Consider the following 20184-nt stretch of genomic DNA (forward strand, 5'->3'; position numbering starts at 1 on the left):
AAAAGATTTATTTTATATATGTCTACCTGGTCGGAGCCAGTTTAAAAAAATCCTGCAAATCAAATTAACCAATCGTAAGAAATCACATAGGTTTAAGTTGCTTTTTTTGAATTGATTTTTATTGATTAACATCATAATGATGATGATGATGATAATGATATTAGAATAAGCACTTTCAAGTGAATGTTTTTATCACTTATTTCCTATTCCTTGTATTCATTAAACTTTGAATAACTATAGTAAAGAAAGATTACGAACGAATATGAGCCGTAACTGAATATCCAAAAAAGGAAATCCTCAATCCATGGCTCAGCGTTATGTAAATTATTTTCTCATACTTTCTTTTTCCTTTCCTATCGCTACTACTATAGACATCTTTTCTATTTTGCATAGAAAGTAAGGCAGATGACACTAAAAAAGAAAGAAAAAGACATTATATATTCATTTTATATTATTTGCTATAGGTATATGACTCATGATTTTCTACAAATAACTCCGACTGCAACGCGCATATTGACAAGCGAAATCCTTAATTGCTTCTCTTTCTTTCGCTTTTTTCTTTTTCTTTTTGAACTCTTTCACCAAAGGATGCTTATACTCCATGGAACAATTGATTGAAAAAAGAACGCATTACGATGGTATGACTGTACACGAAATCATTATGTATAAGAAACTATTTAAACAACAACAACAACGTAACGGTAAGCGTGATCACAATTGAAACAACAATGTTGTCTTTTTTTTTTTTTTTTTTTTTTTTTTTTTTTTTTTTTGTTACTGAGTTACTTTTTTTTTTTTTTTTGCCTTTTACAAATATAGCACAGCAACCCCATCAAGGTGATGAAGAAGATGATGACAATAGTGATGTTGACGGTGATGACAATAGTGATATTGACAGTGAAGATCATGAAGGTAAGAAATATTAGAAATAAAAAAAAATATTATTGTGAGGCTACTGGCTTAACTTTTTTTTTTTTTTTTTTACTTCAACAGGTGATGATGGTGACCATGATGGCGACAACTATGCTGCTGCTTCTTCCTCTACTGCAACACGTTCAACAGTTTCAAAACAGTTATCAGGGAACAAGCGTAAAAGACAACAAACTCGGCAAGAAAAATCAAAGAAAAAACAAGCGTCCATTGTTCGGAAGCAATCATCATCCAAGCACTCTCTGACACCCTGCCCGGTATGCCTAGAAAAACGTCGATTTGACACCGCCTACTCTCACTCAAGATCTACAAGCAAATTATGCCCGTTCCGACAGCCAAGCAGAAAAGAACGACTACGGCAGCAAGTGGGACAAACAATGACCGTATGTAGAAAGATTGGACTGAACTCACTATTATCTATTGACAATCCTGATCACAAACAATTACTCATTGATCGACTGAACGATGTGGCTACATATGCTCGCGATGTTATTGTGAAATTACACCTTTTTATAACTTACTTTGTATACCACAAGCTCAATGATGGAGAAATCATCAACAAACAAATCTTCACCAAAAGCTTTTTTTATTCGGTATTTCAAATCGTTACTGGCGGCACCATCACCACGAACAACACCATCGATCATCATTTGGCAGAAGAAATCCGACGACAATACAATAGCATGAACCCCACTGAAGCGCAGGTGCAACGATTCAAAGTCAAAAAGATCCATGGCGGCAATGGATATTCCGAAGTCATCTCATCACTATTGGACCAGTATGTTTCGGCCTTTGTGAATAGAATCGAAAGTGACATGACACAGTGGATGGCGAATCAATATTCCTTACATGTTCGTCATCAATTACAACAACATCAACGTCAGCCACCATCTCAACCACCTCAACATCAAGAACAAGAATCTCAAGATCAAGTAAGTGACGATAAATAGATAGGTTATAAGACTAAAAATGAAAACACATGGAATTTGTGATTATTATTTTTTTCAATTTCCTAGACTCTGAGCAAAGTGGATGCAGACAAACTTGGGCTATATATTCTTGAAACTGTCATGCACAATCCTGATTTCCCGCCACGATTACCAAAAATACTTTCTGATGGTGAAAACGATGTCCTCAAAGAATGCGTCGCTACAGTTTTGGATGAAGCCCGTGTTGATCTATTAGTGATATATAATCTGGCCAACTTGGAAGCGCATATGGATACAAGTCGCCGCCTGCTGGAACGCTCTTATCGTAGTCTCCAAGAACGAATTGTAAACCGCCAAAATGGGATGCGAATTCTTATGCGAAATGGGCTAGATCAGTTACAAGAATTACAGGAAACCTTAGACACCTCAAACAATTTACAACTTCTACCTGGAATCATACGTCTTTCAGAGGTTTTACTAGCAAATCTCATTGGTCATCAACGTTCTGTGCGTCTTATAATGCAAGTGGCAACAAATCTAGGATTACAGGAACTTGTCTCTGGTGATATCAATCAATCTTTTGGTGATCATGTTATACGGCGTTTACAGGACTCTCTTCCTGTGCAACAACAGGCAGTCAATGATAATGATTTAGTTGGAAACAATGATTTGGACACTTTGAATATTGTAGGAAGCCTGGAAGCCATGGCATTGCAAATACAAGGGTTCAATGACCGGTTGATGGAACAGCAACGTATGTACGATATGATTGATCGCCAATATACAGCCGCTATGGGAAGATATTACGCCAACAACGATCTGGGAAATAGACAAGTGCTTCATGACATTCATCACTATTGCGAACAGAGCAACACAGTCATTATTCAAGAAAATGATCTACCATCGTTGACACCAGCATACATTGCAGGCCATTGTCACTTATTTAGCAAGTACGGATTCAACATTGCAAAGTATATGAATTCATTCAACGAGGATCAAATACGCGTTGCCAGTCTGGTAATGCAAAGTGCTCCACGGTCATGGTGTTACAGCGTCATTCGGGAATTAGAAGAATTCAAGCACATGGGACGACGGCGACGGTCATCTTTAGCGCGATTTTTAGATAAGGCTATCAATAACGACGAACAATTGGATAACTCTAGACTCAATTATCTGTCTCAAGAATCATTGGAAAACCTGGAAACGATCATCACGGATACTAAACATCAAATCAACAATTCCAAAATTTACTTGAATGACCCTGATAACAACGATCAACTTTTTGACGATTGTTTCAAACCTGAGCTACACCATGTCGTAAAACAGCAACGGTTATTTAATCTTGTGCCAAAACCTTCAGTCATGAAAAAATATATCAAGATCTCCAACCAGGTTAGGCTGTCGCTTTTACGTACCCCAGGTCTAGATGTGTACAGAAATGGCGAGCAAACTCTTTCTGGTGTTTTGAATCTTTCGAAAATAAAGAAACATAATGATATGGTCTTCGCAGGATTTATTTGGACGGATGGGTTTGCGGTCTCAATTCCATATGACAGACCAATGTCTTTGCAACAATTGCCTCGATTGGTACCAGCTGATTTTGAAGAATGGGAATTGAAGTACTTTACGATATGGGGTGCCGATCCTGGAGTTACAAGCATCTACGTTGCTAGTGATGGTAGTAGTGATGCAGTTTATAATCAAGCAATGAACAATGAGGGTAGGTGGCATTAAATTTTAAACACGTACATCTTTATTTACCTTTTTTTTTTTTTTTTTTTTTTTTTTTTTTTTTTTTTTACAGGTGTCCATGATGCTTTTCCTACCACGACCACCGATCAGCATGACTCTACTGATGTTAGTCACGCCATCACGGATATCGATACTTCTACCACCACCATCCATCAACATGACTGTACCGATGCTTCTCACATTACCGCCACTTCCCGACATGGCCCTACTGATACTTCCACTAACGCCGCCGCCTTCCATCGACATGACTCTACTGGTGCTCCTCATGCTACCACGGATACTGCTGCTTCATTGTCAAAAATAGTTACCGATTTGTCAAGCCTAGCTTCGAATGTTTCCATACTGGCAAGAAACTCGTGTTCTAGTGGCACTAATTCTCATATTTCTGAACGTATATCATCACTTGCGACAAATGTCTCGTCTCTGGCTTCGGATGCGTCTAATTTAGCAAAGAAGGAAGGTGTAGTCTGTACAGGCAATATAGATCATCAAGGCGATTTGATTGAACCTGGGAATATTGTGATTGTTGGCAGTCTAGCGACATCTGGTAGCATTGAAACGAACGAATCATTGACTGTGAAGGATGCTCTCACTACTGGGGGTAATATCAAGGTTGGAAAGAACATGGTTACTGGCAGTTTAATGGCTTGTGGTACTGTTGAAACGAATGAATCATTGACTGTGAAAGGTGATGTTACGACGATGGAAGACGTCAAGGTGGGAAGAAATATGATCATCGGTGGTAATTTATCCTCAAGTGGCAATATTACTGTTGGACAAAATCTACTACTTCGCGGCTCTGTATTTGCTGCTGGAAACATTGTTGCTGGGGGCGCCGTCAATACCAATAATTCAGCTGAAGTCACTGTAATTGGCTCAATTCAAGATCACCAGGTATCCGCTACTGATGTCAGTCATACTGTTCCTTTTGACACACCTACTGCTGTCAGCCACACTGATTCCTCTGCTATTGTTAATCCTACTCTCTCCACTGTGCCTGTCGGTAAGTGATCTATGACAATGCAAACATTATTTTACTATTATTTTCTAATGCACCTTCTTTTTTTTTTCTTTTTTTTTGATAGGTGAATCTCATCAAGTACGGCAATTTAGCTTGGCTCAATATTATACTGATGCAGGTTACAAGAAATCCACAGCGAGAATCAATTTAACTAAAACATCATCACTACAAGTACTAGAGTCAACCATATCAACGCACCGTACTGTAACCATGCAGGGGATACAAGATTACATCGCCACGACGTTGGACGCCTTGGACCCAATGAAAGAATTTTATGACCAAAATGAAATTCGTGGTTTGAAATTTTCAAATTACAAAGGAAGACAGCGCGTAGATGCAGAGATGGTGAACATACTCGTCGATGGCGTTGAAAAGTACAGACCTTATGGAACAAGACGAAGACGAAAACGGAGAACAAAGCGGCGACAACAAAGACAAGGACAACAACAAAGACAGCGAAGAGGAGGAAGAAGAAGAAGAAGTAGAAGACACCCTCACAACGAAGAAAGAAGCACAATAAAGTCGTAAGTTTGTCTGATCGAAAATACACATAAAAATCATACTGATCTTTAATTTTCTCACATAGAAAATGGAAAAAAGCTGAAGCTACTCATCATCCATCCAAGGTCCCGGTAATTGTTTTTGGTTCTTCAACATTCGGACGCAACGTATTCAAGGGCAAACCCGCAGGAGTAACTGATAAATGCAGAAATCTACTGAAAAAAGCCGATAGCCAAGGAAGACTGATACTTATTGATATTGATGAATATAACACTTCTCAAGTTTGCTCTCGGTGTGGGCATAAGGACATGGAGAGACTAGAGTTGGAATCAACGTCACGTATGTACGCTGTACTAGTGTGCAATCACTGCAGTACAGTGTGGCAGCGTGACGTTAATGCTGCTCGCAACATTCGTAGTCTCTTCATGAACATGGTCAAGTCTGGTGCAAGACCTGGATATTTAGCAAGACCCTCCTCCACGTAATGAAAACGTGTTTGACGCCTACAGTGTAAGTCCCAAAAAAAAAAAAAAAGTATGATGCTTCTATTCGGTTTACTAATCTTTTTTCAATTCTGCTCTTCCTTTGTCCCTCCTTTTTCCAATTTACTTTTCCTCTCGTCCGATTTTTTCTTTTTTTTTATGCGCCATCCATTATCTGTTTTGTCCGTCATCCATTCTCTATTCTTACGATATCTTATTTCCTATTTTGGCGACATCTTATTTCTGAAACTGCGTCATCTATCAGTGGACAAACTGTATACATGATGAAAAATCGATTGCACCAATAAATTCTGATCACCGACTGATTCTTTTTTTTTCGGATGTGCTGCCAGTGTTTGCCGACAAAAAAAAAAAAAAAAAAAATTGAATCTTTTTCTTTCTCTTTTTCGATATCATGTTGACTGAAAAAGAAGTATTAGAGAAAAAGGTATAATATAATTATATATATTACTTTTTTTTTTTTTACCCTCTCTTTCTCTCTCTATATTAGCTTCAAGAAACCAAAGTATTATCGGCTGAACTCACTCACTTACGATCAACTGCTGTAAGAAAAAAAAAAATAATTAATAATATTTAAACAAACTTAATAATACTCAACTTGATTTAGAAAATATACCAACGTAAAGTACCAACTTCCAATGTCTTTTTTCTTGAAAAGGATAAGAATATCATCAAGTCAAATACACGCTGTAAGTTTTTTTCTTTCTTTCTTTCTTTCTCAAACACTTCACAGAATACTCACTCTTTTGTTTTGTATTTTGTAGATCAACAAACAACATTAGAATCTGAAATCAAGAAACTACAAACCTAAAAGACCTCATTATTAGTTCTTCTTCATATAAATTCATCTTGTCTTCCATAAATCATTGTATATACATCAATAAAGAATAGTCTTTTACCTCACTTATTGACCAAAACTAACCTATCAATAATATTATCATTTGGAGAAACTAAAAGTTAAAACCTATCTTTTTTTTTTATTGTTATATATATAACTAAAGAAGGGGATCCTGTCTATGAAATGAAAGGGTCTTGGCTTCTTTTTGGTACAAATGAAGAGGGATCCAACCAATATAATTGATACCACCAAATCCACCAACATAGTAGATACCATGTACCTTGAATCTATAAAAATGAAAATCATGAAATTGATCCCTACAATAATAAAAATAAAAATAAATGGATTTCCTATTATTTGTTCTTGTTTGTTGATTACCAAGCACTGGCCTCTTTATGAGTTTGTCTAAAACATGCCATATTTTGTTTCCGCTATCATAAACAATAATAAATAATAATTAATAATCAATATCTTATCATTCATATACATATATATATGCATTACATACCAATGATTCTGGTAGATGATCCACTTCACCCACCAAAGTTAAACGAGGTTGTTGTACAGGTGTGGATATATTTCCAATAGGATCATTGTATTCTTTCAATGCTCGAATGGTAAATCCTACTTTTTGTTCAGCATGACGAGCATTTCTAGCATTCATCTATCTCACCAAAATGAGTATCAGATAAAGGATTTTCATATCAAATGGATTTTTTTTTTTTTTACCTGCAAATCAGACATAAAGAGTAAAAGATCACCATTGTCTTGTTCTGTACAACCATCAGCATAATATTCCATCAATCCAAAAGGAAATCCTATCAAAGAAGGAATAAAGTTTTATTGAATATTCTTCTTTTTTTTTTTTATTATTTATCATATCATTACCTTGAAATTCTTCATTCACATCTGCATCCATAAGAGTCAACATACTACCTATACCTAGAATAATGAAAACAGTTAAAAACGTGTGAATTTCACACAATATCTTTTTTTTATTTTACCAGTATCTTTTACTAATCTTCGAGCCATGGCAGCAGCGGTAATCACATCTTGAGTTGCCTTACAAAAAGAAAACAAGAAGAAAAAGAACACAATGAAAGAGAAAGGTGTCATTGTATTGATGTTAAAAAGAAAAAAAAAGTAAAAAAATAAAAATAACAACAAAAAAAAAAAATGCACAAATGATAAAAATTATCCCCCGCCCCATGTTTCAATGCAACCACTCGAAAATCCTTCACTCTCATTGGCAGAAAAATCAAGGGCAGAAATCAAAATGACATATAGAGAGAGAATCAGTAGTAAATTCTTTTTTTTTTCTGGTTATAAAAAAAAGAACTTATACGATTAGAAATTTAATATAATTCAAACAAACAAATAAAGTTTCTTTTTCTTTTTTATTCTTATTATTCAAAATACATATAAACAATAATAAAAAAAATAGTAATACTAATAAAACAAGAAAAGAAAATAAATAAAAATTGATATATATATATAAATAAAAATAGTCTACATTTAAAGAAGTATGGGTAAAATGACACAGTCATCTTTCTATACTACTTTTTTTTTTCTAACTAAATTTCCCCCATAAATTTGTACCTATTTCTAGGCAGAGCCAACAAATCCATCTTTTTCCAATAATAAAACAATTTCATGGACAGCTTGAGATACAGATTGCTTGGTAATATCCACAACCAAATCAGCATCTTCAGGAGTTTCGTAAGGATCATCAATACCAGTAAATTCCTTAATTTCACCCTTCTTGGCCTTTTCATAGACACCATCACGATCACGCTTAATACATTCTTCTAAAGGAGTGGCAACATGGACCAAATAAAAACCACCAGATTTTTCAATGGTCTTGCGAGCTTGCTTACGAGCATCATCATAAGGAGCAATGGGAGCAACAATGGCAGCGGCACCAGCACGGGTCAATTCACCGGCAACAAAAGCTTGACGAGCAATATTAATATCACGATCACGTTTGGAAAAACCGAGTTCGGAGGATAATTCCGCACGCACATTTTCTCCCATCAATAAAGACACAGACCGAGAAGATTCTTGATTCAAAGATACTTGTAATGCGCGAGCAATAGCATTTTTACCAGAAGCATGTAAACCAGTGAAGAAGATGGTAAAACCTTGTTGAGATCGAGGTGGATGAGATTGACGTAAAACCTTGACAACTTCAGGATAAGAGAACCATTCTGGAATAGGTAAACCAGTCTTGAGACGACGACGTAATTCGGTACCACTAATATTGAGAGTCTTAACACCTTCAGGAACTTGATCAGCAGGTAAGTATTCATCAGAATCGGGGCAGTACGTCATCATTTGGAAAGGAACAATTTCAATACCAATTTCATCCTTAAACTTTTCCACTAAATCTTGAGCATCATAAGGACCATAGAAATCAACACCTTGAGAATTCTTACCGGGACCAGCATGATCACGGCCAATAATAAAGTGAGTTACACCATGGTTCTTACGAATCAAAGCATGCCACACAGCTTCACGAGGACCACCCATACGCATAGCCAAAGGTAATAAAGAAAGTTCAGCCATACCATTAGGATACTTGGGCATCAATGCCTTGTATACACGCACACGAGTATAATGATCAATATCTCCAGGTTTAGTCAAACCAACCACAGGATGGATAAGAAGATGGGCCTTACGTTGACGAGCTGCTCGGACAGTCAATTCACGATGAGCACGATGCATAGGATTACGTGTTTGGAAAGCGACTACACGAGTCCATTGAAGTTTCTTGAAATGAGCACGGAGTTCACTAGGAGTATCTATTAAGGAAAAAAAAAAAAAGAGAATAATTAGAAAAACCTTGATTTTTTTTTTCTTCCTTAAAAAAAAAAAACTTTCCCACCCATTTATTCTACTTACATCGATTAGCAACATAATCATAATGAGAAGGAGATTGAATAGCTTCTAAAGAACCACCAACATAAAATTTTTTGGCAATATTATGAAGATAATAGACAGCAGGATGAGCACTATCATCAGCACCAAATACATATTCAGCTTCCTTGGATTTGTTGGGTTCATAGATATCATCCACAGTCAAAATAGCCAAAGCTTCATAATCACGAGGATCCAAAAGGGCAATACGACGTTGAGGTTGGATTTGACTAGCTTCAATTTCTTCTTGACTCACATCCAAAGTAATTGGCATGGACCATAATAAACCAGAAGTTAACCGCATATTTTCTACAACACTAAAAACAATATTGTCTAAGTATCCAAGCTTATTTTTTTTTTTTTTTTGGATTTACCCATTATAATCCTTTTCATTTAAAAAACCTTCAAGAGGAGAGAAACCACCATTTAAAATCAATTCGAGATCACACAATTGTCGGTCAGTCAGAACCAAAGAAGGTAAGGTTTTAGCTTCAATACGAAGAGAGTCATTCTTATTGGCATCACGAATATATAAGTCCTTGAGGACACCACCATGAGGAGTATTAGCCATTTGACGTATATATAAAAAAAAAGGGTGTAAAAATAGAGTTTAGGGGAAAGAGAATAAAAGAGAGAAGAAAATAGGATTTTTTGAATTTTATAGGTTATGGATGAGGGGCAACTAGCTTTCGATTGCGACATCCGATTGATAGCCAATAAAAAATAAGAAAAAAGGTGTTGGTTTGCTTGAATTCTTCTATTCATTGACCGACTCGAGATGATAAAAAAGATCCCCGCATTGTTCCTTTTTTAGATTTGATTGATTACATCCAATCAATATCTGTGTTTTGTCATCAAACGCAACATTACGTTTGATATTTTTTTTTAATTTCATTATCATAGTATATTGAATCCTTTGATTGATTAGGTACCTTGAGAAGGGAAATGATAAAGCTAAGGTACATGATGAAAAGTATTCGGACACCGCTTTCTTGAGGATTTGGTTCTTTTTTTTTCTCAGTTCTTTTTTTTTTTTATTCTTTTCTTTTCGTTTAGTTTTTGTATATCAATTGGTATTAGTACTTTTATTCAAATACGTTTTTATTTCTATTCCAACTACTTCGGTACGTGTCAATAGGATTGATTCCATTTGATGTATCATTCTTTATGGTGTACTTTTCAGTTTTGAGTACATGTATTTCTATGGATCTTATTTCTATGATACCAACAAAGAAATGAAAGGAAAGGCAAATCCAGTGTCAAAGAAATTCTAAGGTAACAAAAAAAAAAAAAAAAAAAGGTTATGTGACCACATAACAAATCGTTAACATTATCTAACTCTCTTCTGTTTTCTCTCTCTGCCGCAGACTTGCTTCCACCACACCTCTGATCAGTTACAACGGCGAACAAGCGTGATATCCCATTTGAAGCTGGAAACTATCGAAGTTTTGCAAAGGATTATCCACAGCGACAACTACACTATAAATCTCACGACAACAGCTGATCAACATCGTGACGAACCCATTGGGAGCCTCCAAGTGGTTATCAGCGGAGCAAAAAGAACTTGGAAAGCGGTATGATCAACAAGCATATCCTGAAATTGCAATATTTGGATGTCTATAATAATCACAAGAATGCGACTCAAGAACTAGAAAAGGTTATTTATCTACAAGTCATGCCTATTCTATTGGATCTTATGAAGCATTGTTTGTAAAACGATATGCTTTTGTGAATCCTCAACTGGCTCTGAAACAAAGGTTTTTCTACGAAGGTATTGTGCCTATATGCTGATGCTACGAAATGGATACTACATTCAACAATACGGCAAATTTTTCCAGCAGTAGTTGGTTGATAACTACGTTCGAATTGAAAGTAGCAGATTACATTATTTACGAATGAATCAAAACGAGCTTCGAACAGAAATGTATAGAGGAATGCAACTTCTATGGGCCCACTTTTACAGCATCTTCCTCGCAGTATCAAGCATTGTATTAGTGCCTTATCAGTGAAAAGAATTCAATGGAAATGACAATAACCAAGGCGGCAATGATGTTCATGTATCACAAACGATTTTACCATTCTATCTCAAATCCATGATGGATCAGGACTCTTTGGCCTTCAGTCTACATGGAAGAAACTGTATAGTGTACTATTGGTGGCCAACAGCTTATATGAATTGAAATATTATCTCAAGAACTGCTCTACATGATGACTTGGTGCCTTTTGGTCTGTTATACTGAATTTTTCTTTTTTTTTTTTATGCTTTATGTATAATTCTGTTACTCTCCTTTTTTTTTGCCTCTCCTTCATTCCTTTAGATTTTATGAATAAAAATAAATTCTTTTATACTCTCAATTGTTACTTGTTTGTCTTGTCTCATATCAACTTCATGATGATCGATTTTTTATAACCAAAATTTGGAAGTCCTCATAGAGAGAAATTCCGGGGTTAGTATCTCTTTTCTTTTCTTTTCTTTTCTTTTCTTTTTTTTTTCTCTCTCTCTCTCTTTTCATGGTCTCTCTTCTTATTCTCGGTTTAGGTTGGTCAGGCACTTTTCTTGTCGAACTTTTAGAAGCTCAAGAACAAAAAGAATTCTCATACGTTGCTACTACGCGTGATGGTCGCAACAATACTATTACATGGTCCCTTGGTGATGATCCTTCTTCTGTCCATGTCGATACACTCCCGGCGGCTGACACTGTGTTGGTAACCTTTCCTGTTAAAGACCCAGCTATGATGAAAGCTCTTATGGTTGCCTACAATGAGATTCAACCCACAGCACAATGGATTCTTTTGTCTTCCACACGACCCTTCACCCATCCAACCAATGATCGTCATTCTCCTTTAGATATATCAAAAGATACTGGTCGTATGCCTGCTGAACAAGTATTATTAGAACGACAAGGAACTGTTTTACATCTTGCTGGTTTATGGGGTGCGCAAAGGTAACAATCAATTAAAAAAAAAAAAGCGAGACAGTAAAAAAGTAATGATTTTTTTTATTATAATTCTAGGCAACCAAAGAATTGGGTGAGTCGATTTCCAACCAAAGATGCATTGAAGAACAAGTTATTGGTTAGACAATTACATCTTATTCATGGCAAGGATGTAGCTAGAGCAATATTGGCAGTACATATAGGATTCAAAAAGAATAATGCAATGGGACAACGATGGATAGTGACGGATGGTGGATGTTATGATTGGCTCAAACTCTTCTCAACATGGGCCTCTTCTGATCAATTAGAAACACTTCAGGATTTATTGGATCATGATCATCAAGTACAACAGATATGGGGTAAAGGACAAACTCTGAATTCTTTGATTGAACAAAGTGGCATTCTTCCCCGTTTGGATTCTCATGAATTCTGGCAAACTTTTGAATTGCAACCCAAGGAATTTCTTTCCGTAGTATAGTATTTATTTTTGGTAGATTAGATTATACAAAATTAGTTGCCTTTATTTTATATATTGATTGATTTTGTGAAATAAAGAGATATCAATGTTGTATATATATATTGAATTACAGAATCTAACTCTTTTGCTTGAAACCGATGTATCATTGAACGAGGAAATGATGTTTTCCAACATTATTTTCTATTTGATTCAGAATTGACATTAAAGAGTGATCAAAAGAAGGAAAATTCCCAATCGACATATTCGTGTATCATCATTGTATATCAACATGTTTTATCAAATATATTTTTATATATCCGATAGTTTATTGGTAATTCTATACACACTATTCTAACCTATTCTAATAAAGTCAATCCCATTCCATTTCAAATAAATCCCAATCGAGTCCATCTTGTAGACATCATATAATCAGACTATCAATCCACCATCAATTTGTAGAACCTATAAATAAAACAAAAATAAATGTAAAAAAAAAATGGTCAATGATCATCCTTTTTTTTTTTTTTTTTTTTTTTTTTTTTTTTACCTGTCCATGCATGTATTTTGATCTTTCAATAAAAAGAGCAGCTTCAGCAATATCATCTACTTGACCAAACCGTCGTAATGGAATTGATGCGAGAACACTTGCTCTTTTATCTGGTTGACCTAAAATCCCTACCAAAAATAATAACAGTAATATTAATAATAAAGAATAAAATATATGAACACTTGAGATCAATTGTTAACCTAAGATATATATATATTTCTCACCTGCTGTCATATCAGTCTCTATAAACCCAGGTGCTATGGCATTCACTCTAATTTGTAATGGTCCAAGTTCCTTGGCGAGCGATTTGGTAAAACCTATATTATATATAAAAGAATTAGTAAGAAGGATATGGATATTTTTTATTTATTAATACCTATGATCCCTGCTTTAGATGCACTATAAATGCATTGACCAGGATTTCCCGAGAGACCTATGACACTAGAAAGATTGATAATACATCCACCTAAATCACATCCACACATATACACCCAAAAAGCAAACACGTAATAAGTATTCATTACCCAATTATAATTCACCTACCTTGTCTTTTTCGTATCATGGCCTTTGCAATATGCTGTGTTACATACATAGTCCCTAATAAATTTGTATTAATAATATCTTGCACGTCCTTTTCTTTGGTTTGCAAAAGTAAACCGTCTCTTGAAATACCTGTGAGAGAAAAAAAAAGATACATTTCACGTTCATATATAACAGGTTTTTCTTAATTTTTGAAGAGGTTACCAGCAGCATTCACCAGTAGGTCAATAGTTTTGCCTTTAATCAAGTCTTTCAATGTTTGATCAATAGCTTCTTTGTTAGAAACATCCAAGGCTATACCAACATGGCCATCACCATAAGTTTCTTGGAAAAGCTCTTGAACAGCAGCAACACGAGTTTCATCACGTCCAATAAGCACCAATTGTTTGTTTTGTTTGGCAAAGGCATGAGCTATAGCAAGTCCAATGCCACGCGTTGCACCTGTTATAATGGCAGTATTATTCATAAAAGGGAAAAGAATAAAGCAAAAAGGAAAGTTTTTTTTTTTTGGAAGAAAAAAAAAAGGTTAATTTTAAACCGCCGATCACCAATTCTTTTTTGGAAGGTCCAAAGAAGCCCATCATTCAGAATAACTATATATATGTAAAAGATAAGTATGATCATTTTTATTATTATTATTAAAAACATTACTTTCTTAGTATAATAAAGAAGTTCTTCTTTGAAATGGTCATTCCTACATATGATGAGGAGGTCAAACTTTAAAAGAAGCAAGAGATACAACTCCGCGAATTCACGGTAAGTACAAAAACTCTTTTTTCTATTTTTTCTTTTTCTTTTCCATTTTTTTTTTTTTTTTTCCTTAATTACAACCACTTTGTTTTAAATACATCTTTTTATTTCTTCACGAAAAGAAGAATTCATTAATTTCAAATTTACACATATTCTTGCTTATTCAAAGTGGCTTCTCATAATCCTTTTGACGATCTGCAAGACTTGTCAGAGCCTTGGCAAGATGCTCATCAACCTCAACAAACAACCGAACAACAATTAACACATAGAAATCAACAACACTATTCCCCTTCTGACTATGGATCGGATTTAATAGATTTACAACATGGCACTTCTCCACCACCTTCTTCCTTTCCTTCTTATCCACCAGCTACTCCAACACAACCAAGAAATCCTCCTCTTTCAGCTGCTGCTCCTGCTCATTTACAAGGTGCTCATCAACTCAAACGAACAGATACTTTTGCAACTGATGGTAAATACTTGTACAAATATAATATATATATATATAAACATATTCATCTTACCATTCATTATTATTGTTATTATTTTAGCCCCTTCTCTATATGAAGACTCTACACCTTTTGATGACGAAGACGATTTACAACTATTGAGTCATCAAGCTGCCATTGCTGGCCATACCCAATCTCCTTCTGTTGTTGGGCCTCCTGATGGTCCTCGTCGTCCTCCTCATCCATCTACAAGTGCTATACGTCGTAAAGCAGGTAGTGGACGACGATCCAGTCAACCGTTTTTATCGTCCATCAAGGAATCTATTCAAAATATATTGAACAAGTCTCCTACAGCTTCTGGAACAGGTCCTGGTGGTGTTGAACGTATTATTCATATCAACAATACGGAACTGAATGCACAACAACGTTTTTTGAGCAACAAAGTATTTACAGCAAAATATACGATTATTTCATTTATCCCCAAATTCTTATATGAAGAGTTTTCCAAATATGCCAATGTGTTTTTCTTATTTGTCTCTGGAATACAGGTAAATAGTAAGAAATATGGTAAAAAAAAAAAAGAAAAAGTAATGAATGAAGATTATCTAAATTATGTTTTTTTTTTATTCTTTTTAAATATTTATATATAGCAAATTCCTGGTGTATCTCCTACTTCAAGATGGACTACTTTAGTACCATTATGTATTGTGTTATTCATCACAGCACTCAAGGAATTTGCAGAAGATTTGGTAATTTAAAGAGGGGAATGAATAATCTATACAAATGACTGACTTTTTCTTTTTTCTTTTTTTTTTTTTTTTTTTTTTTTTTTTTTTTTTTGGCAGGGTGTTCATCGATCTGATGCTGAATTGAACGCAAAGAAATGTAAAGTATTGATTGGAAATCAATTTGTTGAAAAATCTTGGCGTGATGTCCGTGTGGGTGATATGCTACGTATCGAAAGCGGGGAAAACTTTCCTGCCGACTTAGTATTGATCAGTAGTTCGGAACCTGAAGGATTATGTTATATTGAAACTAGCAACTTGGATGGGTAAAAACAATAATAATAGTCATAATAATGGATGATCACGCTAATATTTATTATTATTATTATTATTATTAATATATGAATATATTATAGGGAAGTGAATTTAAAGATCAAGCAAGCTTTACCACAAACTGCCAAAGTTTTGACTCCTATGGATGCATGTCAATTTCGAGGTGTGATCAAATCTGAACAACCTAATAATCGACTTTACAATTATGATGGTGTATTGACTACTTCATCTGCTGAAGAAATGGGCAAAACAAGGGATTATGCTTTGGATCCTTCTCAAATTTTACTTCGTGGTGCTCAACTTCGTAATACTGATTGGATTTATGGTATCGTTGTTTTTACTGGTCATGAAACAAAATTGATGTTGAACTCAAGGTTAGTCAAAAAAAAAAAAAATAGAATTATGCCTACATTACTTATTTCTCCTTTTCATTATATTTTCATCGTAGTAAAAAACCTTCCAAAGTGTCCAATGTCACTCATATTACCAATCGTAATATCTTGTACTTGTTTACCATTCTCGTTTTGATGAGCATAGGTGGTGCTATAGGTGGAATGCTTTTTACTGTAAGTGAATGCGTAGATGTTTATAGTTTGTTTTTTTTCCTTTCTTACTAATACTTCAATTGTATTTATAGTCTACTCGAGGTGAAGAATTATCTTATCTTCCTATCCATCAAGAAAGCAAAGGACAAGAATTTGGTTATGATATTTTGACATTTTTGATTCTCTTCAACAGTTTTATTCCTATCAGGTAATTATAATAATGATAATAAAAGAGGGAAATGAATGTAATTTTTACTAATACTATTTATCTAGTTTGATGGTGACCATGGAAATTGTTAAATTTGTCTTATCGTACTTGATTGAATCTGATTTGGATATGTATTATGAACTGACGGATACTCCTGCCGTGGCAAGAAGTAGTAGTCTTATTGAAGAACTGGGACAGGTAAATAAATGAAAAAGAAAAAAAAAATAGGTGTCATGAGAAATCAAACTGACATTTTCTTTTTTTTTCACAAGGTTAAATTTGTATTTTCTGATAAAACTGGTACTTTGACTTGTAATGAAATGCAATTTCGTCAATGCTCTATTGCTGGCCTTTCTTATGCTGACAAAGTGGAATCTGACAAACAAGCTCGAGAAGGTGATGATGATCCTTCCCTTCAATATACATTTGTCCAACTACAAGAACATCTCAAGTCACATGCCATGGCCAACGTCATCAATGAATTCCTTACTTTATTGTCTACTTGCCATACCGTGATTCCTGAAAGACCAGAAGGAACAACTGAAATTGTTTATCAAGCTTCCTCACCAGATGAAGGTGCTCTTGTGAAAGGAGCCAGTGAATTAGGTTATGTTTTTCATGTAAGTAAAAAAAAAAAAAAAATTGGTTTGAAATAATCCATTAATATGTTATTATTATTTTTTTTATTATTATTTTTTGTTATTGTTATTATTATTGCATTTTTGACATATAGACACGACGACCCAATTCTGTTACGACATCTTCTCTTGGTCGGGACATGGAATATCAGGTACTCAACATTTGTGAATTCAACTCAACTCGAAAGAGAATGTCAGCCATCATTCGAGGACCTGACGGTAAGATCAAACTTTACTGTAAGGGTGCAGACACAGTGATTTTGGAACGATTGGCGGAAAGCAACCCTTATGTGGAAGCAACTTTAGTTCATTTAGAAGATTATGCAACAGAAGGTCTTCGTACTTTATGTATTGCGATGCGAGAAATTCCTGAAGAAGAATATGCAAGATGGTCTCAAATTTATGACAAGGCAGCGACAACTCTTGTCAATCGTGCAGAAGAATTGGATCGTGTAGCTGAAATGATTGAAAAGGATCTATTTTTACTTGGTGCAACGGCAATTGAAGATCGACTTCAAGATGGTGTACCTGACACGATTCATACATTACAAGAAGCCGGGATCAAGGTTTGGGTGTTAACAGGGGATCGACAAGAAACGGCTATCAATATTGGTTACTCATGTAAATTGTTGAATGAAGACATGTCACTTATTGTTTGCAATGAAGATAATCATTGGGATACAAGAAATTTTTTGGAAAAGAAACTCAAAGATATTACTGAAGTGATGAATCGTGGTGAAGACATGGAGGTAAGAGAAATAAATCAATAGAGGAAAATAGATAAACTCATTCATTTTTATTCTTATTATTTGTATAGCCTTTGGCATTAGTGATTGATGGTCGTGCATTGACATTTGCATTGGAAAAGGATATAGAAAAGATCTTTTTCGATTTGGCTGTACTTTGTAAAGCTGTGGTATGTTGTCGTGTATCCCCTCTTCAAAAGGCATTGGTGGTCAAAGTGGTCAAGAAATATGATACTTCTATCCTGTTAGCAATTGGCGATGGTGCAAATGATGTATCTATGATTCAAGCTGCTCATGTGGGTGTGGGTATTAGTGGTGTAGAAGGTCTTCAAGCAGCCCGAAGTGCTGATTTTGCTATTTCACAATTCCGATTCTTGAAAAAACTTCTTTTGGTACATGGTGCTTGGGCTTATCAACGACTTTCCAAGATGATCTTTTATTACTTTTATAAGAATGTGGCTCTGTATTTAACTCAATTTTGGGTAAGTATGAAAAGGACAAAAAATAAAAATAATGGACTAATCCGATTTTCTTTTTTTTGTTTCTATTTTAGTATGCGTTTTACAATGGATTTTCTGGATCAACTTTATATGAATCATGGACCATGTCATGCTTTAATGTGATCTTTACTTTCCTACCTCCTTTGGCTGTTGGTATCTTTGATCAAATCGTATCCGCAAGAATGTTGGATAAATACCCTCAAATGTATATGCTTGGTCAAAGCAATGAATTCTTCAACCAAAAACGATTCTGGGGTTGGATCGCCAATGCTGTATATCATTCTTTGGTAAGTTATGATTTGATGAAGGATGACATTTATTTATTTTATTTATTTATTTATTTAGTTATTGTTCTTCCTTGGTCTTGGTGCATTTTATATTGATGGTGTATTTCCTAATGGTATCAATGGAGGTCAATGGTGGGTTGGCACAGGTGTATTTACTGCTACACTTGCTTGTATTCTTTGGAAAGCTGCTTTGATTACGGAGTAAGAAAAGAACCAAGCGGAACGAATCGGATATAAAGAAATGCTTTTTTTTTTGACTCATTTATTTTTTTTTTTTCTAAAATAGTGTTTGGACCAAGTATACAGCAATTGCAATTTTAGGATCTATGGTTGTATGGTTTATTTATCTTCCTGTCGTTGAATATATTGGACGAGCGATCTCAGTCAGTACTTTCCCTGAATATGATGGTATGGTACCTATGCTTTGGGGCAATGTCAACTTTTGGTTATTTATTATCTTGGTACCATTTGTTTGTAATCTTCGGGATTTCATTTGGAAATAGTAAGTTTGAATGATCTTTTTTTTTTCTTTTTTTTTTTTTTTTTTTTTTACTAATAAGAATGTTCTTTTTTCTTAGTTTGAAGAGAATGTATCGACCGATTCCCTATCACTTTGTACAAGAAATTCAAAAATACAATTTACCTGATTATCGACCACGAATGGATAGGTTCCGACAAGCTGTGAATAAGGTACGAAGAATTCAACGACTCAAACGCAATCGGGGATATGCTTTCTCTCAAAATGAAACCGATCAAACAAAGATTATCCGTGCTTACGATACAACACAGCAAAAACCTCAGGGCTAGTTATAGTTTTTTTTTTTCATATATAGTTTCTCCTCTCCTCCCTTATTAGCTATTATATCTTTTTATTTTGATGTTGTTTGTATTTAATGATTTACATATATATATATATAAATATACATTCTTGTTATTATCATTTATCATCTTCGGATACGATCTCGGAATATGAATTGATTTGTTTGTTATCTCGAAAAGGAAAGTGGGGCGACTTTTTTTTCTTTCTTTCTTTCTTTCCATTGGTTTCGGTCAGGGGTGTCATTTCTAAAAGGATATAAAAGAAATGAATCCTATTCTTTCCCTTTTTTTTTTTCTGTTTTGTTTATAATCCT

The 20184-nt window shown here is 34.7% G+C and overlaps 7 protein-coding genes across 7 annotated transcripts; 4 read left to right on the forward strand and 3 right to left on the reverse strand.

The window, feature by feature from the left end:
• Positions 1 to 566: 566 nt before the first annotated feature.
• Positions 567 to 3645, forward strand: BX664DRAFT_158490 (uncharacterized protein). The gene is made up of 4 exons (XM_051539925.1): positions 567 to 701; positions 820 to 912; positions 994 to 1862; positions 1947 to 3645. Exons 1-4 carry the CDS (start codon positions 602 to 604, stop codon positions 3591 to 3593), a joined length of 2709 nt encoding a protein of 902 aa, XP_051399144.1. The 5' UTR covers positions 567 to 601; the 3' UTR covers positions 3594 to 3645.
• A 412-nt stretch (positions 3646 to 4057) lies between these two features.
• On the forward strand, positions 4058 to 5339 carry BX664DRAFT_158502 (uncharacterized protein). The gene is made up of 3 exons (XM_051539926.1): positions 4058 to 4614; positions 4697 to 5156; positions 5233 to 5339. The coding sequence occupies exons 1-3, from the start codon at positions 4236 to 4238 to the stop codon at positions 5234 to 5236; spliced, it is 843 nt and encodes a 280-aa protein (XP_051399145.1). The 5' UTR covers positions 4058 to 4235; the 3' UTR covers positions 5237 to 5339.
• A 1265-nt stretch (positions 5340 to 6604) lies between these two features.
• Positions 6605 to 7671, reverse strand: BX664DRAFT_335918 (pyridoxamine 5'-phosphate oxidase-domain-containing protein). The gene is made up of 5 exons (XM_051545998.1): positions 7479 to 7671; positions 7363 to 7416; positions 7204 to 7292; positions 6983 to 7138; positions 6605 to 6905 (listed from the first exon to the last, which is right to left on the reverse strand). Exons 1-5 carry the CDS (start codon positions 7588 to 7590, stop codon positions 6849 to 6851), a joined length of 468 nt encoding a protein of 155 aa, XP_051399146.1. The 5' UTR covers positions 7591 to 7671; the 3' UTR covers positions 6605 to 6848.
• Positions 7672 to 7845: 174 nt separating this feature from the next.
• BX664DRAFT_158546 (sulfate adenylyltransferase) lies at positions 7846 to 10005 on the reverse strand. The gene is made up of 3 exons (XM_051539927.1): positions 9765 to 10005; positions 9376 to 9707; positions 7846 to 9275 (listed from the first exon to the last, which is right to left on the reverse strand). Exons 1-3 carry the CDS (start codon positions 9959 to 9961, stop codon positions 8080 to 8082), a joined length of 1725 nt encoding a protein of 574 aa, XP_051399147.1. The 5' UTR covers positions 9962 to 10005; the 3' UTR covers positions 7846 to 8079.
• Positions 10006 to 11887: 1882 nt separating this feature from the next.
• On the forward strand, positions 11888 to 12903 carry BX664DRAFT_282456 (uncharacterized protein). Its single transcript, XM_051541566.1, has 2 exons — positions 11888 to 12335; positions 12405 to 12903. The coding sequence occupies exons 1-2, from the start codon at positions 11902 to 11904 to the stop codon at positions 12802 to 12804; spliced, it is 834 nt and encodes a 277-aa protein (XP_051399148.1). The 5' UTR covers positions 11888 to 11901; the 3' UTR covers positions 12805 to 12903.
• Positions 12904 to 13070: 167 nt separating this feature from the next.
• On the reverse strand, positions 13071 to 14348 carry BX664DRAFT_360013 (3-ketoacyl-reductase). Its single transcript, XM_051548126.1, has 6 exons — positions 14075 to 14348; positions 13874 to 14002; positions 13707 to 13796; positions 13555 to 13647; positions 13331 to 13458; positions 13071 to 13245 (listed from the first exon to the last, which is right to left on the reverse strand). The coding sequence occupies exons 1-6, from the start codon at positions 14334 to 14336 to the stop codon at positions 13213 to 13215; spliced, it is 735 nt and encodes a 244-aa protein (XP_051399149.1). The 5' UTR covers positions 14337 to 14348; the 3' UTR covers positions 13071 to 13212.
• A 741-nt stretch (positions 14349 to 15089) lies between these two features.
• BX664DRAFT_264529 (uncharacterized protein) lies at positions 15090 to 19858 on the forward strand (the record flags this gene model as incomplete). Its single annotated transcript, XM_051540821.1, has 14 exons — positions 15090 to 15617; positions 15720 to 15818; positions 15915 to 16120; positions 16211 to 16501; positions 16576 to 16693; positions 16765 to 16880; positions 16946 to 17078; positions 17153 to 17500; positions 17614 to 18267; positions 18336 to 18746; positions 18818 to 19051; positions 19110 to 19252; positions 19338 to 19553; positions 19630 to 19858. The coding sequence occupies 14 exons, from the start codon at positions 15090 to 15092 to the stop codon at positions 19856 to 19858; spliced, it is 3726 nt and encodes a 1241-aa protein (XP_051399150.1).
• Positions 19859 to 20184: the final 326 nt, after the last annotated feature.

The sequence above is a fragment of the Halteromyces radiatus genome (genome assembly GCF_025201355.1).
Source record: "Halteromyces radiatus strain CBS 162.75 chromosome Unknown BX664scaffold_5, whole genome shotgun sequence".
NCBI classification, from domain to species: domain Eukaryota; kingdom Fungi; phylum Mucoromycota; class Mucoromycetes; order Mucorales; family Cunninghamellaceae; genus Halteromyces; species Halteromyces radiatus.